Consider the following 16,988-nt stretch of genomic DNA (forward strand, 5'->3'; position numbering starts at 1 on the left):
GACTGAAGCGACTTAGCAGCAGCAGCAGCAGGACTCCATCTTAGGCCAGACTGCGAACATTAGGCTACACGCATGGTCACCCTCCCAGTGGACTCTGAACTTTGTGCCCAGTGTCTATAGAAATGGCATACCAATGGAAAACCAGACCCCCGGATAAAAGAGCCTCAGGACTTGTACTTGGACTCTCCGTTGCCTAAAAGAATATGCTAATTATCTCTGTAACAGAACAAACTGGTAAATTCCATTATGTTTATTGGGATATGACCACGGGCCTATTGATAAATACCCACTTTTATCTAGTCTTGTGACACATGAATCATGGGTTAACTTTGATCGTATCTCTCTTTTACCTTGTCCAGACTAGTTTCAAGGAATTTGGGGAGGTGAGTTTGAGCAAATACACTTAGGGTATATAAGGTTTTCACAAAAACTGGTCGGGGTCCTTGGCTAAGAGGAGACTCTGCCTTGGGCCTGCTGGTGTAATAAACTGCACTCCACTATCTGCATTGTCCTTCTGAGTGAGTTTGTTTCCCAGAACGCGTGGCTACAACATTTTCACCCTTTCAAATATTCAACAAACCTCTCTTAAAGCTTGGAAACTTCTATCTTGAGCAGAGCAGCATTGCAGAATTCAGGACTTTCAGCCTCATTCAGAGAAGACCTGCTAGCTTCCTTCTTGTCTGCACCATATGCCTTTTTTGATCAGAGACCGCTCATGGTGAATAGGGGCTGGTGACTGTGCTCACCAAGATTTTGGAAGGCCAACCCTGAGCTGTAAGATGCCTTTGGAGTCATTCTTTCCCTCTCCTCCCTTTTTGGGTTTCTCCCTGAACTCCTCCCCAGCCCTTTGCCCTCCAGTACTCTACGTATGAGCTTGGGTCTCCTCAGGCAAGCTCAGGAGCAAGAGGAAGAGAAGGGCACACGCCATGCCTCAGTTGTTACAGTTGGCCCAAGTACTGCCAGGCACATGGGAATCAAATATATATATCAAAGGGACAGCTTGATTCACTTCTGCTCTTTATAGAAGCCGTCTGTGGTGGCTCGTGACATCTTACTGTGTTGATGTAACTTTAAGCCCTCTCCATGCTTTTTTCTGGAATGAGGATATATACTTAGGGGAAGAAGTCAGTGAGGTTAAGTAAAAATTCTGTAGGTCTTAATTTGAATTGTACATATAAGTGCTGCACTCAATATGCCAGCAAATTTGGAAAACTCAGCAGTGGCCACAGGACTGGAAAAGGTCAGTTTTCATTCCAATCCCAAAGAAAGGAAATGCCAAAGAATGCTCAAACTACCGCACAATTGCACTCATCTCACACGCTAGTAAAGTAATGCTCAAAATTCTCCAAGCCAGGCTTCAGCAATATGTGAACCGTGAACTTCCTGATGTTCAAGCTGGTTTTAGAAAAGGCAGAGGAACCAGAGATCAAATTGCCAACATCCGCTGGATCATAGAAAAAGCAAGAGAGTTCCAGAAAAACATCTATTTCTGTTTTATTGACTATGCCAAAGCCTTTGACTGTGTGGATCACAATAAACTGGAAAATTCTGAAAGACATGGGAATCCCAGACCACCTGATCTGCCTCTTGAGAAATTTGTATGCAGGTCAGGAAGCAACAGTTAGAACTGGACATGGAACAACAGACTGGTTCCAAATAGGAAAAGGAGTACGTCAAGGCTGTATATTGTCACCCTGCTTATTTAACTTATATGCAGAGTACCTCATGAGAAATGCTGGACTGGAAGAAACACAAACTGGAATCAAGATTGCCGGGAGAAATAGCAATAACCTCAGATATGCAGATGACACCACCCTTATGGCAGAAAGTGAAGAGGAACTCAAAAGCCTCTTGATGAAGGTGAAAGTGGAGAGTGAAACAGTTGGCTTAAAGCTCAACATTCAGAAAATGAAGATCATGGCATCCGGTCCCACCACTTCATGGGAAATAGATGGGGAAACAGTGGAAACAGTGTCAGACTTTATTTTTCTGGGCTCCAAAATCACTGCAGATGGTAACTGCAGCCATGAAATTAAAAGACGCTTACTCCTTGGAAGGAAAGTTATGACCAACCTAGATAGCATATTCAAAAGCAGAGACATTACTTTGCCAACAAAGGTCCATTTGGTCAAGGCTATGGTTTTTCCAGTAGTCATGTATGGATGTGAGAGTTGGACTGTGAAGAAGGCTGAGTGCCGAAGAATTGATGCTTTTGAACTGTGGTGTTGGAGAAGACTCTTGAGAGTCCCTTGGACTGCAAGGAGATCCAACCAGTCCATTCTGAAGGAGATCAGCCCTGGGATTTCTTTGGAAGGAATGATGCTAAAGCTGAAACTCCAGTATTTTGGCCACCTCATGCGAAGAGTTGACTCATTGGAAAAGACTCTGAAGCTGGGAGGGATTGGAGGCAGGAGGAGAAGGGGACGCCAGAGGATGAGATGGCTGGATGGCATCACTGACTCGATGGATGTGAGTCTGGGTGAACTCCGGGAGTTGGTGATGGACAGGGAGGCCTGGCGTGCTGCAATTCATGGGGTCCCAAAGAGTCGGACATGACTGAGCGACTGATCTGATCTGATCTGATTCAACTGAAAAGGCCTAGAAACTATGACATCTCGATAGCATCCCTAGCACCCAGACTGTGGTTTTTGAATACCAAAGGAAACAAGAGCTCCTTAGAAAAAATGGTTGTTTCCAGGCCTGGAGAGGAACTGTACATGTTGAGCCTGGAACAACTTGACATAATCAGAAAGCAAGAAATCATCAAAGATACTTGGGCCCTGTCAAAAGATGTCAGGAGCCATGGCCTCATCACTACACTGAAACAAAAACCTCTCAAGTATGTAGATCTGATCATCAATTAATAGGAAACACAGGGATACTACAGGACTATAATCAGCAAAATATAAACTAAGATTCTGTGACATTGTGATTTATACAAAATATATATTTGTTCACTCAGATGACCAAGATATTTTTATCACATATATTTGGACTTTATCCACAGCATCTGGCTTACAACTGCCAAGTCCTTCTGCTGCTGCTAAGTCGCTTCAGTCATGTCTGACTCTGTGTGACCCCATAGACGGCAGCCCACCAGGCTTCCCCGTCCCTGGGATTCTCCAGGCAAGAACACTGGAGTGGGTTGCCATTTCCTTCTCCAATGCATGAAAGTGAAAAGTGAAAGTGAAGTCGCTCAGTCATGTCTGACTCTTAGCGACCCCATGGACTGCAGCCTACCAGGCTCCTCCGTCCATGGCATTTTCCAGGCAAAAGTACTGGAGTAGGGTGCCATTGCCTTCTCCGGCCAAGTCCTTCACAGCTCTTAAAATCCTGGGAATTTCCTTAGTGATAAGAGCAATGGGCGCAACTTCCATCATAGTGTTTAGTCTTCAATCCTCAGTTTCTGAAAAACACTTTACAGCCATAAAGTGAAGGGGGTATCTTGTTATTCTTAACAAGCCCAGTTCAGCCACAACTGGGTTTATGTTAACAAGGTGACTTTTGGAAAGCACCTAAGATTGCCAGGGGAACCAACTCTGAGTAGAGGGTTGGAACTCTTGGTCTTAACCCCTGATTTCCAGGGAGGGGAGAGCTGCTGCAGGCCACATTGATCACTAGTGATTTAATCATGCCATTAAAAACCCAAACTTTTTTTTGTATACAAACTCTATTATTTTCTATGTGTTTCATGGCAAGAAAAAGATTGGGAAACATTAAACTAGAGAGATGGACAGGGGAGGGGGGCCGATGGGAAGATTTCAGAGAAGTTACATACAGTATAAAACAATCTTCAAGGTTACAACCATGATGAAGAGAGGAGCTGTAATCTAACCAAGGTCTGGTTCCAAAGCTTCTGATGCTAACACAACACGGTGCCACCTCATCCACCTACTATTCTCCATGATTTTGCCAAGTATTATCAGTGTCCAGGATTCTAAAAAGATAACACATATTACTTGAGCATTGAACTTTGCATGGTGTCACAGTTTGGTTTTGCCCAGAAGCAAACTCTGAGACAGAGATTGGAGTTGCTGCTGCTGCTGCTGCTAAATCGCTTCAGTTGTGTCCGACTCTGCGCGACCCCATAGACGGCAGCCCACCAGGCTCCCCCATCCCTGGGATTCTCCAGGCAAGAACACTGGAGTGGGTTTCCATTTCCTTCTCCAATGCATGAAAGTGAAAAGGGAAAGTGAAGTTGCTCAGTCGTGTCCGACTCTTTGTGAACCCATGGACTGCAGCCTACCAGGCTCCTCCATCCATGGGATTTTCCAGGCAAGAGTACTGGAGTGGGTTGCCATTGCCTTCTCCAAGAGACTGGAGTGCAAGAGGTTTATTAGGGAGAGCTCTTGGGTTCAATACTGGTGGAAGGGAGGATGAAGATGGAGGATTTGGCAGAGGGGAATGATGGGCTGTGGTGCAGTCTCAACAAAGGCCTCAGTCAACCCCATAGGGGACCCTGGTACTGGGTTGGCTGTTCAGAGATGTCTCTAGTAGGAGGAGGTATTTATATGCCTTCACCAATCAGTCACTGGATATGGGCTGCCTTGGGGAAGGGAGTATGAGTCAGGTCTCTTCAGCTAAGAGCCCTCTTGCTGAACTTCCAAAGATGACTGACAGCTGAAGGCTGTCTGCCAGCAGCTCTTTCAGTAACTGAAGGAACACCTCCTTGGGTCCTTTAGAAAGATGTGGGTGGGAACTCGGCATAGATCTCCAAGCCAGAAACCCGTGAAATGAAGTGTGTTGAAAAGGAAGATTGCTCTGCAAGTACCTTTCATTTTTAAGTAAACTCTTGATTATAAAGGTCAAAACTAATCTCAAGTTGATGTCCTCCTCCCTTTAGTGAGCTGAGAAGGGCATGGGTGGACTCTGTGCTCAGTAGGGAAAGGCACATCCCCCTAGGGTGGGACAGATAATACTGGGTATGAAAGGGTGAAATGGGAACATGCCCTGCGCTCCTACAGCCCAGAGACTGTTGAAGGGACCACAGGGTGGTGACTGTGTCTGGGTTTCTGCCCACAATGCACAGGAAAGGGCTGTGGGGCCCACAAGAGTATGCCACTTCTCAGGCAAGAGGACCCCGGACATCCAAGCAAGGCAGGCTGAGAGCATGTGTTTTCATTGCAAAGTTGTGATTCTCAGGGAAAAATGGGCATCTGATCGCCTCGAGGAAAATGAGGCAATTTCCTTCCCTTACATGTTTTTTCTCCTTTTCTGTCACTACTGACTGAGATCCTCACACATTTTACCTCTAGACCTCTTGTCGGTACATGTGAACGGGCCCCACCTTTCAGTTTTGCCACCCAGTTCTCCTCAGCCCAGCCGCCTTGTTCCATCTTTCGCTGGTCACATCTGAGCATCTTGACTCCAGCATCTCTCAAATCACAGTGCTGCCCCCACCCTGCTCTTCCCATAGAACCCCCCTTTAACTCTCCAGACTATAGCACCAGACTGTGTACTCAGGATTTACCAGGGGCAGGAAAGCAAAGCTTGCATCCAGATGAGAGGCTAAGACCCTCCACACACGTGTTGCAGGATTCACCTTACTTGCCCTCAGAAGAAGCGCCCTGTGTGTAATCTACAAGGTCCCAACTTCTCTGTCTCAGAGACAGCTTCTTTCTCATATCCAGTCTCAACCTTGCCTCCAAGAAAAATAAAATGTGAAGATGTGCCATTTCACCTACAGTGAAGACTATTTTTTTACTGCTGTCATGAAGTTTCACCCCACACTGTCTTCAGTGCCTCCTTTTAGAGCAGTATTTTGAATCTTTATGTAACACAAAGGTAAATTAGTCTGTTTTTCTCAAAGCAAAGGAGCAACTTGCTCACAAAGGTGAATTCAGACTTGCCAATAGAGAAGCAGGAACATCACAAATTGTTCTTTCAGCTGCATTCCACTTCTATCCCCTCAAGGCACACTCCCATCAGGTTTTAGGTTTCATTGTTTCTAAAAATTAAGTCCAGTAACGGCTAAAATTCTCCCTTGTATGTGTAATTCAATTTTCTGGTGATGACTCTTTATACATATCTTCTTTGAGAGGCACATTCTTCTGAGATTCACGAGTGAAAGCAGCCAAGAGACGCAGAACTCCAGGGACATCTGTCCTCCAAACATCACCAGATGAAGCATTTCTGACTCACCAGGTTCCGCACAGCAGCCTTCACATCCTTGTTCCTGAGGCTGTAGATGATGGGGTTGAGCATGGGGGTCACCACCCCATAGAAGAGAGAGGTGAGCTTGTCTGCAAGGTCCTGTTTGTCTGCCCCCAGAGGGTCCTTGGATTTGGGCTTCCCATACATGAAAAGGATGGTCCCATAGAAGATGACCACAACTGTGAGGTGGGCAGAGCAGGTGGAGAAGGCCTTTTTCCTTCCCTCAGCTGAAGGTATTCTTAGGATGGTGGTGAGGATGAAGATGTAGGAGACAAAGATGAGCAGAACAGGGACCCCCAGGAAGATCACATTAGTCACCCCCATACTGACCACATTGATGGAGATGTCAGCACAGGCCAGCTTCAGGACAGCCAGGATCTCACAGGTGAAGTGGTTGATGACATTGTCCCCACAGAAGGGCAGCCTCATCGCAAGGGATGTTTGAACCATGGAGGCAGCCCATCCAGCTGCCCAGGAGCCAGCAGCCATGGGCACATAGACAGCCTTGCTCATGACTATGGGGTACCTCAGGGGGTTGCAGATGGCCATATAGCGGTCAAATGCCATCATGCCCAGAAGCACACACTCCGTGGCCCCCATGGCAAAGGAGAGGAACATCTGCACAGCACAGGCTGAGAAGGGAATGGTTTTCCTGGGGGTCAGGATGCTGTCAAGGATGAGGGGGACTGAGGAGGTTGTGTAGCAGATGTCCAGGAAGGAGAGGTTCCCCAGGAAGAAGTACATGGGTGTGTGCAGGTGGGAGTCAAGGATGGTCACCAGGATGAGGACCCCATTGCCCAGCAGGATCACCAGGTACGTGAGCAGGATGAGCACAAAGAGTGTTTTCTCCAGCTTAGGGTGGGCTGAGAGGCCCAGGAGAATGAACTCTGTCACAGAGGCTGTCTGGTTGGCACTTTCCATGGTATGTCTCCTCTTTCAACTGAATAAAATACTCAGTGATCCAGACTCCACATCCGTTGTCTCACACAGTTCCAGGGCATCTGTTCAGGAGTTCCAGTCTGGCTGAGTGATTAGGAAACAGTTCTGAAGGCAGTCTCTATTTGTTTCCAAGAAAAAGGAGCAATAAAATTAGAAACTACCTTGGGGTCATAGAATATCAAATTTATACTGTTTAAATGACGATTCTGATTATTTAATGCATTTGATCAGAGACAGTGTACACAACACATTCATTTAAGTGGTTCTATGTGCTATATGGCAATTGATCTCATTAAACTTTGGTCAGAAAAATGACTTTTAAGTTTGCTCCATGTTCTTCCAATTTGTGCTAGGGACTAGGGAAATCATTAGCTGTGAATACTCACTCTGTTTCTCCAGATCATTTTCACAGAAAACATATTCCTATTGTTCCCAAGACCTCTTTTCCTCATGAGCAATGCAAACTCCAGGGCTATCCATTCATCTGTCTGTCCATCCATCCATCCATCCATGTTTGAACATCGATCCACTCACCAAAACGCCTGTTGATCACCCAGTATATGAGTGTGAGAATTCCTGTGAGGAACAGGGGTGACCCATGGCCCAAGCACCTGTCAGAGAGGGTAAGCAGAAGGATTTTGGAGGGGCCAGGACATCCAAATGGGCATGCAGTGTATGCGTAGAACAGGGGTCATGAAATAATCCTTAAGCGGTGTAGAATCTAGCTTGGCTTTTAAGGACAAAGGACACTGAACATGGAGAGATAACTTGAGCAGGCCTCCACAGTAACTTTGTGATCTGGAAATGCTGTTATGTTCCTAATAGTTTGAATCTGATGTTCTGTGAAGACAGACAGAGGACTGTCTCCAGAAATCCACAGTGGGTCACAGTTTCTGGAAATCTAGTTCTCTTAGATAACTAAAACAATGATTTTTTCCAGTCTTGAATATGTTTGACACATAACATGTAAATTTAAGGTGTACAATGTGTTACTTTGATACATTTATATATTGTAATATGATTGTTGTCATGATATTTATCACATCACATGATTATAGTACAGTATTGCTATCTGTATTCATTATACCATGCATTAGATCACTGGGTTATTTACTACTTGTTGCAAGTTTGTAGGCTTCCCAGGTGGCACGGGTGGTAAAGAACCACTTCCTGCCATACAGGAGACGTAAGAAATGTGGGTTCGATCTGAGTCAGAAAGATCCCTTGGAGGAGGGCATGGCAATCCACTCCAGTATTCTTGCCTAGAGAATCCCATGGACAGAGGAGCCTGGTGAGCTACAGTCCATAGGGTCGAAAAGAGTCAGACATGACTGAAGGAAAAAAAAAGTCTTCCCTGGTGACTTAGATGGTAAAGTATCTGCCTGCGATGCAGGAGACCCAGCGTCAGTCCCTGGGTTGGGAACATCCCCTGGAGAAGGGAATGGCAAGTTTGTACCCTTAAACAACATCTTTGTTATGTTACTATTTTTTGTTGTTGTTGTTATCATTCCCTCTTCATAAATGTCCACTCAGGAATCAGTGGACACTGATAGTCCTTGAACCTTTTGGCTGAGCTTCTAGGTACATCATTCAGACTTATATCCTGTCACTGATTATGCCCCCCAAGTAATCTAGTCCAACTCTGTCTCCCATTGTAGATCTTTCTCTGCACCACATTGATGCATGGTTTTTGGTTTCAATTTTATTTCCTCTAGTGATGAAGAGCCCACTACATTCCTAAACAATCTACTCCATATTTTCAGAGCTCTAGAGTATTAGAAAATTCTTTTTCATATTGAACCAAGCAGGTAGTTTTCTAAGTTTTTCTTGTCCATATGATGGTGGTCAGTGGTCAGCTTCCTTTAAAAATTGCATTGAATTTGTGCAAATACATCATGTTTGTAAGCACAGAGATCTAACCTGCTGTGTAGACTTCAGTGCTCCTTCCCTCTCTTAGACTCTCAGGTTACTCTCTTCTGCTTTGGAATTGGAACAGATCAATGATATTCAAACTCTTTAAGAGAAAAAACTTTTGTTTCCTTAAATTCAGAACCCCCGCTCCAAGTATATAGTGGGTTTCCCAGGTGGCGCTATTGGTAAAGGACCTGCCTGCCAGTGCAGGAGACATCAAAGACATAGTTCCATCCCTGGGTTGGAAAGATCCCCTGGAGGAGGGCATGGCAATCCACTCCAATATTCTTGCCTGGAGAATCCCATGGACAGAGGAGCATGGCAGGCTACTGTCCATGGGGTCACAGAGAGTCAGACATGACTGAAGTGATTTAGCATAGCACACATCACACCAAGTATAAAGTAGAGCTGTGCTTGTTGAAGTGGGCCAGGAGGGCTCAGAAAGTCTGGGTTGTTCAGCCCATGAGGCCTGCCAGAGACCAGGCCATTGACGAGCAGCTCCCAGAAACTGTTTTCACTACAGGCAATATAAATGGCACCTCTGGAGCATAACAGCAGGACAGCTGCAGCCATTTCTGTGGCTATAGTGTGAATGGCGCTCCCTGGAGTTGTACAGAAGAGGCTCTGAAACTGGGACCATCTCATCCTAGGGGTGTCTCTGAAGTTAGAGGAATCCATGAAATGAGACAAAAGTTTCAGAGGCTTCTTGCCATCTAGGTTTTTCTAACCCGGGGTTTTGAATGGCCCTTGGTCTTTGTGATATCACTGAAATTGTTTCATTTCCTCCCTTCCCAACCCCCAGCCCCTTCAGAAAATCAAGTCAGAAGCTGGAAATATCCCTGTGCTGATAAAAGGTTGAGGATGACTCTTATAAGAACCCTCACTTACCTTTTTTAGGAACCTACTGGGAAAGGGTCCCTATGGTCTGGGAACAGTACATGGGCCAGAAATATCATCACTAGTTTGAAAGGTCCAGGCTGAGATGTCCAGCTCTGATGAGAAGAAGGGGTGAAAGCCAATTCCTCCCACTCTGTCTTACTTCTGTGTTTTAGGCAAACTTTCTAAAGGAACAACCAGTCCATGTAGAAGGCAATTTGAAATCAGAACTGCAGTTGGGACTATTGTGTTCCCTAAAGTGATTAAAAGTTCAGAAATGGAAGCATACAAAGTCAGGGAACTTTTTATACTTTTGGGACAATGTCCCCAAGATCCAATTATGCTGAAAGCACTCCAGGAAAAGCTTCTTTTTCTCATTCCTTTGTTCCTGCTGGAACTTTCCACTCTGAGGCCACTGAAGGGCATCAGGGGAAGCATTTCCATGTGCTGCTTGAATTTGTACAAACTTCAAAATGTTTTAACTTCTTGAAATCAGCAGCTTGGGAGAGAAGAGTTATTTAGGAATACTCTGTGTTCACAGCATTGTGGAATCAGCCTCTGTGGACACACTGCTTCTAAACAAGTGCTCAAAGTCATGATTTGTATGCTTGGGGGAACTTCCACCCAGAGCCATGGGGAAACTTCAAGGAGGAGATATTTTCTGGCCAGGGACAGTAAGGGCGAATTTACACATGAAGAGACAGGCAAAGGATGGGGAAAAGGGATTTACCATCCTGGAGATGGAGGTTGGCATGGGTCTTGGGCTTGAGTATTTCTTCCACAGCCTCAGTATGTCATATGTGTGAAAAACATCATGGGACAGGAATCTGGGATGTGATAGCAGCCTTTAAGATGACCCCAGTAATTCTTTCCTACTGGATTTCATGGACTTATATAACCCTCTCACCTTTAGTAACTGCTTCTAACCTAAAGAATGAGTCATACACAACTGAGCAACTGAAAATCAACGGCAGGACATGGTTACTTCTTCTTTTACAAATTAGCCCTTCAAAGATAGGAAGACAATAAGTCATTACAGATGTGCTCAGTTACACTGAAGATGTGAGCCTGAACTAAGCACAGCCATCTATAATAACTCAACAAATAATAGAAATTAAACAGTAACTCAATAAGTATATAATAAAATCATGACCAAAAGCTATCCTGGCAAATCAGACTCTGCCATCAGTCCAAGTAGCCCAGGGAATCTCAGGCCCTAGATGACCTACTTATAAGAGGAGCTTTTCACTGTTATTTACGGGAAAGAAATAGTAACAAATACAAGAACAAGCACCCAATGGGATACATCTTCCTTCTATAATGAAGCTGCTAGAAAGTTTACTAGACAAATTTGTGGCTTGCCAATAGCAGTCACTATAAAAAGTCTGTATATTTAGACAGACAGACAGTTAGCAGTCCACTTTTTTGGGTAAAATCTACTCACAGTGAAATGCATAAATCTTAAGTTCATTGCTAACCCAATAAAATCAATCCATAGAATCACAGAATGGAATGTAGTTTCCAGTGACCAGGAGGAGGGGCAAATGTGAGTTACTTAATAAATGGGTATAAAGTTCCAGTTTAGCAAGATGATTAAATTCTAGAGATCCCCGTACAGCATGGTACCTATAGTCAACAGGAGAAGGCAATGTCACCCTACTCCAGTACCCTTGCCTGGAAAATCTCATGGATGGAGGAGCCTGGTGGGCTGCAGTCCATGGGGTTGCTAAGAGTCAGACATGACTGAGTGACTTCACTTTCACTTTTCACTTTCATGCATTGGAGAAGGAAATGGCAACCCACTCCAGTGTTCTTGCCTGGAGAATCCCAGGGACGGGGGGGCCTTGTGGGCTGCCATCTATGGGCTCACACAGAGTCGGACACGACTGAAGCAACTTAGCAGCAGCAGTGTAATATACACTTAAAATTTTGCTAAAAGAGTATATATCATGTTGTGTTCTTAACCATAATAAAATAAATCTTAAATATATCATCCAATGAGGTTTGACAGATGTTCACACCCATGTAACCAAATCTTATTACTACAGAATGTTTACAGCACAACCAAGAGTTTTCTCATGCCCCTTACCAGTCAGTCCTCATTATTATTATTATTAGCAGTCTCCTAATATTTTTCACTCTTTGTAAAGTATTACCTTTTCAGAAACATCACATAGATGGAATCATGTGCAAGTCTTTATATTCAGAATAAGGTTCTTAAAATCTGTCATGTTTTTACATGGTTTTTTAGCTTGTCCCTTTCTATTACTGAGTTGTATTTCATTAAATGAACATCTTTGTTTATCCATCTCCTTCTTGATGAACATCTGAGCTGTTTCTCATTTTGGCTGTTATGAATAAAGCCATTATTAACACTTTCATACAAGTCCTTTTGTAGATGTATATTTCAACTTTTCTTGGCTAAATATCTGAGAATGAGATTCTGGATCATAACACAGGTTTACACTTAGTTTTCTAAGAAATGGATAGGTCTTTTGCCAAAGCATGTGTACTATGTTACATTCTTATCATAAAAGGACAAGATGTCTCATATCACATCCTTGCCAACATTTGGTGTTGTCAGTCTAAAATTTTAGCCATTCTGATGATGTGTAGTGGTATCTCATTGTTGTTTTGATCTGTAACTGCTAGGGCCTTAACTTTCAAAAGGCCATTATGTCAACTGTGTTGGGCCAGCTACTTCTGGAAGGTGCATGATGTGGAAGGGTCAGTGGAACCCATAATCGTGATTCCACAGCAGCATCTACTGTGGTAAATGAGCCCCTTGGTCTGATGAGATTTTATACAGGATTCCATGCTGTTAAATCAAACCTTCCATGGGCTTTCAGAGAGTGATATTTGCTAATAGCCTACAGAGAGGAAAGATGATCTATACTCAGAAAAGGTGTTGATTTTAGTCAAGGTGAGTCTCTGTCCCTTCCAGAAGGAAAATGGTCTAATGCAATCAGCTCACCACCAGGTGGCTGATGAGTCTTTTCAAATGAAGGTTGGTCTCTTGCTGCCAGTTTAAATATTCAGCTGCTGAAGTAGCTACATCAGCCTCTGTGAATGCGAGGCCCTGATGGTTAGCCCATAGACAGCCTTCTGCTATCATGGCTACTCAGTTGTACCAATAACAGAGGTTGGATAACAACAGCTCCTTGAATCATTTTATTGTTTGTTGAGCCTAGTGGGGAAGATGGAGGCTCTGAAGAATCTACTGGAACATAGAGTATTAAGGTGGTGAGAGATACCACACTCAGCTTCAAATAATGAAATACTGCTATAAAACATTGCTGTATTCTCTTCAAGGGACCATCCCACTAGAGAAAGGAACCATAGGTTCAGGGAAATTCACAGGTGGGGGTCACCTGAGATATTCTGTAGGCCCCCTTCATTGTGAGAATGAATATTTTTCAAGCACAGCGGACACACTCATGGTCACCCAGCTCTATGTGGGAGGGCAAAGATTTGAACCTAGACCTCCTGTAATACATCAACCCCTAGACATGTTCCAAATTTACAGGCGATAGAATCGACAGAGAGCAAATCCACTGGAGCAGGAATGGATAATTGATTGCAAGAAGCACTACATGTTGACTTCAGAATGATTATTTCAAAACTGATTTCTAAAAGACTTTTGCCATGCACAAGGCCTGGCACTCTGCACATGCACAGGAAAGAGCGTACCTATTTCACACCAGTTAGTAATCATATTAAATGTGACTTTTATTATCCCCCTCAAAGCAAGTAACAATCTAGATTAGTGAAAAATAGAATCTAGTATCAGGATGTAGGGGTGTCCTTTGGAGGCAAAAGTGCAGTAATGTGGCCAGATTGAGGGGAAAAAGGAAACCAAGAACTGAGAACATAGGAAGATGCCTTCATCTCCTGTCTTTGCTCTTTGGCTGTTCTTTTATTTTTGCAGACTTGTTTTCTGTTTAACACTCTCTGCCAAAATAAACTTTAGTCCCTATCTAGACTTAATATCTACATTAACTATATATTATACTATAGAATATATATTGGTTTATTATGTACAGTTAGTTCCCCAAGACACATGTTCAAACATGATTTTCTTGTAGCTCCCATGTTTGCATGTTATAGATTCAGCGAGTCTTTGGGCATTAATGACAATCCCCAAAACCTGGCAGAAAGAACCTGCTTGTTCTAGACAGAGTTAGCATCAGACAGCACAGACCTGAGTCCCTCATCTCTGTGGATGAGGATGAGGGGTGATGGGAAAATGCCCAGAGAAATTGTTGGTTCATAAGCTAGAAATCTAGCCAAAAATGTGCTGCAATAATAAACTGAAATTGATCCAGTTAAGTGTGATTTTGAACTCTGTGTCATGAAGTTCCCTCAAAGGAATTATTTAACATATTTCATTAATAATAAACACTGTTCATTTATTAATTGAGAGGCTATTCTTTGCTGGCCACTGTGCATTTTTAATATATATGATGCCCCGTTTTAATTTATTCCCCACCATAACTCCTTGGGGTTGGTTTAATCATCACTGTTTCACACATTAGAAAACCAAGAGTCTATGATATTAAGTCATGTTTGTAATGTGCCTGAAGTTACATAGTCAGGGGCACTCGACATGAGTCTGGCTTCACAGTCTATGCTTTTAACCACAAGGGTTGTTACAGATAGATTTTTTAGCAGCTGGTGCCCATGTCCAATCCAAATCTTAGATATGATCAAGTATGACCACGGAGGTTTGGATGGTCGCAAACATTAATTCCAGGGAAAGGAAAGAACTCAGAGTATCACTGACCCAATGGACATGAGTTTGAGCAAACTCCAGGAGGTAGTGAAGGACAGGGAAGCCTGGTGCCCTGCAGTCCATGGGGTCACAAAGAGCTGGACATGACTGAGTGGCAGAACAACAACAATGATTAAATAGAGACTTCTATAAATTTTGCCCTTGGCCTGCAATATCTAATTTCAGTTGATGTTGAAACAACTCTTCTCCAAATCTGGATAGGAATAGATGTGCTCTATGTACAGAGGAGAAGAAGGAGTTTCCAAAAATGGGCTCTGGGATTTTATATTTGGGATATAAAATTGGCTCTGAGAAACACTCTGAGCCCCTGCAGTGAAAAGGGGGTTAAATATTGTCATTTGGGATGTTTTGGTTTTGGTAATTTTCCAAAACGGCAGATTGGTTTTTGGTTTGGACACCAATTAATCAATGACTTTTCAGAAAGGAAGTTCAAGGGGGAGGGGACTTATGTATACCTATGGCTGATTCATGCTGATGTATGCACAGAAGCAAACAATATTATAAAGCAGTTATCCTCCAATTAAAAAGAAATAAATTTTGAAAAGAAGTGACTTTTCCTCACTGCCATGCTCCCCATTATACAGTGAGCAGAAAACAGCATGATTACACGTACAAATTGGAGCTAGTCTGCACATGAACAAAGAAAGAAGCACTTTTGTATAAAGTTTTAATTTGTATTTTATTTTTTTCAGAATAAAAATAAATTGTAATAGTCACTTATCCTTACTTCTAGGTGATTTAGCATAGCCCTTTTCATTCTAAAGACTTGATGTTCCATTTTCAGTTATTCAGAAAAGCCCTATCTATATGTGAATCTTGGGGATCAGTCTTGTGATGATACTGATGTGGAGGGTCATGGAGCCGGTCTATGCTTACCAAGTGGCCATTCCCTAGGGGATCCCCTGTGTGCAGAGAACTGCAAGGTACACTCATTGCTCTCTCCCACTGTCACTTAGGGAAGCATTTCTGACTCACTAGATTCTTCACAGTGACCTTCACATCCTTGTTTCTGAGGCTGTAAATGATGGGGTTGAGCATGGGAATCAGCACCCCGTAGAAGAGGGAGATGAGCTTGTCTGAAACATCCTGGTTATCTTCCCCCAGGGAGTCCTTAGATTTGGGCTTCCCATACATGAAAAGAATAGTCCCATAGAAGATGACTACCACAGTGAGGTGGGCAGAGCAGGTAGAGAAGGCCTTTTTCCTCCCCTCAACCGAGGGGATCCTCAGGATGGTGGTGAGGATGAAGATGTAGGAGACAAGAATGAACAGAACTGGGACCCCCAGGAAGATCACATTGGCCACCCCCATACTGACCACATTGATGGAGATGTCAGCACAGGCCAACTTCAGGACAGCCAGGATCTCACAGGTGAAGTGGTTGATGACGTTGTCCCCACAGAAGGGTAATTGTACTGCAAGAGAGATCTGTACCAAGGAGTTAGCTCCACCAGCCAGCCAGGAGCTGGCAGCCATGGACACGTAGACAGTCTTTCTCATGACCACAGGGTACCTCAGGGGGTTGCAGATGGCCACATAGCGATCAAGTGCCATCATGCCCAGAAGCACACACTCTGTGGCTCCCATGGCAAAAGAGAGGAACATCTGTATGGCACAGGCTGAGAAAGAGATGGTTTTCCTGGGAGTAAGGAAGCCATCTAGGACTAGAGGGATGGAAGAGGTTGTGTAGCAAATGTCCAGGAAGGAGAGGTTCCCCAGGAAGAAGTACATGGGCGTGTGCAGCCGGGAGTCAAGGATGGTCACCAGGATGAGGACCCCGTTGCCCAGCAGGATCACCAGGTACATGAGCAGGATGAGCACAAAGAACATTTTCTCCAGCTTCGGCTGATCTGACAGCCCCAGCAAGACGAATCCTGCCACAGTGGATTGGTTGGCCAGTTTCATTTTAAATTGTCTCTTCCACCCTCAGGAGAACTGAGGACAGGAAACACACATTTATGGGGATCAATATGTACTTCCAGAATTTATAATTAAATTTAACCTTTGACATGCTAACTTATAGTATTCGCATCTAAAGGATGAAATTCACTGTTCACTAAAGTTACCTTAAAAGTCAGGATATATCAAATTTAGAGCAGGAAAAGTAGACCCTGGAAATCTAATTAAACCATGATATATGATAGAATTTTAGCCTGATCAGTAATGTTAACTCACTTGAAGGAAGGGTTGTGTAAGAATGGATCCCCATGAGGACTGTAAGAGAGGAACTCTGAGTGTGTGCTGCCTGATCCAGGCCTGCCTGTCCCCACATTGTCCCTGCAGGTCCTTGGGGGCTTCAGGCTGTCACACTTAGTGA

General features: G+C 43.8%; 2 protein-coding genes across 2 annotated transcripts; both read right to left on the reverse strand.

The window, feature by feature from the left end:
• Window positions 1-6,114: 6,114 nt before the first annotated feature.
• Window positions 6,115-7,074, reverse strand: LOC102393244 (olfactory receptor 13C7). Its single transcript, XM_006073614.4, has one exon. It carries the CDS (start codon window positions 7,072-7,074, stop codon window positions 6,115-6,117), a length of 960 nt encoding a protein of 319 aa, XP_006073676.2.
• Window positions 7,075-15,619: 8,545 nt separating this feature from the next.
• On the reverse strand, window positions 15,620-16,629 carry LOC102393561 (olfactory receptor 13C7-like). Its single transcript, XM_006073615.4, has one exon. The coding sequence runs from the start codon at window positions 16,574-16,576 to the stop codon at window positions 15,620-15,622; it is 957 nt and encodes a 318-aa protein (XP_006073677.4). The 5' UTR covers window positions 16,577-16,629.
• Window positions 16,630-16,988: the final 359 nt, after the last annotated feature.

Source organism: Bubalus bubalis, chromosome 3, assembly GCF_019923935.1.
Source record: "Bubalus bubalis isolate 160015118507 breed Murrah chromosome 3, NDDB_SH_1, whole genome shotgun sequence".
In the NCBI taxonomy this organism is placed as follows: domain Eukaryota; kingdom Metazoa; phylum Chordata; class Mammalia; order Artiodactyla; family Bovidae; genus Bubalus; species Bubalus bubalis.